This window comes from Fulmarus glacialis, unplaced genomic scaffold, assembly GCF_000690835.1.
Source record: "Fulmarus glacialis isolate BGI_N327 unplaced genomic scaffold, ASM69083v1 scaffold29121, whole genome shotgun sequence".
Taxonomy (NCBI): Eukaryota; Metazoa; Chordata; class Aves; order Procellariiformes; family Procellariidae; genus Fulmarus; species Fulmarus glacialis.
In genome coordinates this window covers 1-650 of record NW_009195110.1, presented here as the reverse complement: position 1 = coordinate 650, position 650 = coordinate 1, and the positions used below count along the sequence as shown (strand labels likewise).

The 650-nt window shown below is 60.9% G+C and overlaps 1 protein-coding gene across 1 annotated transcript in view; it reads right to left on the bottom strand.

The window, feature by feature from the left end:
• The window catches only part of PARP6 (poly (ADP-ribose) polymerase family, member 6), a gene marked incomplete at both ends in the record, with an annotated part of 3,201 nt that extends 2,785 nt beyond the window's left edge, over positions 1–416 (bottom strand). The window contains 2 exon segments of the mRNA XM_009588003.1: positions 1–25; positions 267–416. Of these exon segments, the coding sequence (XP_009586298.1) occupies positions 1–25; positions 267–416 (175 nt within the window).
• Between the last annotated feature and the right edge of the window lie 234 nt (positions 417–650).

Here is a 650-nt window from a genome sequence, read left to right as displayed (position 1 = left end):
TTGGATGACAGGGAAGCTGGGAGACCTGTGGACACAGAGTCCTGCTGAGCTCTCCGGTTTGTCACCATCCCCCACTTCTCTGTCACCTGGCGCCGAATTCACCCTTCGGCTGGTTTTTGGGAGCAACCTTCACCTCCTTGGGCTCTGGGAGGGAGCAGCAGCGTCCAAGGGGTGAGTGGGGAAACTGAGGCACGGTGCCAGGTCCCCAGCCACCCAGTGTGAGGGGACAGAGGGTTGGTCCCTTGGGGACACCGTCAGGGTCTTACTTGGGGATGGGGGAGAAGATGCTGAGGCCAGCACGAAACTTCTTGATGGTGCCGCTCGTCTTGAACCAACTGTGCCGCTTCTCCTGCTGGGTCTTCAGGAAATCGTTGCTGAGATGTTTCCATTGCTGGGACGTGAACATGCCCAGGATCCTGGCAGAGAGGTGGCATGGGTGCCCGAGTGGGGTGCCAGCACCCATGGGTGCTTCGGTGCCCACTGAGCCTGGTGCATAGGTGGTCCATGCCACCCAGCCCCTTCTCTTCCCCACCCAAAACCGGTGGTGAGCCTGTCACAGGGCTGTGTGGCAGGTAAAAGGTGGTGGCACGGAGACATGTGGCACCTGGCCAGTTTTGGGGCAAAAGGGTGACCCCACGGCCCACCCCACC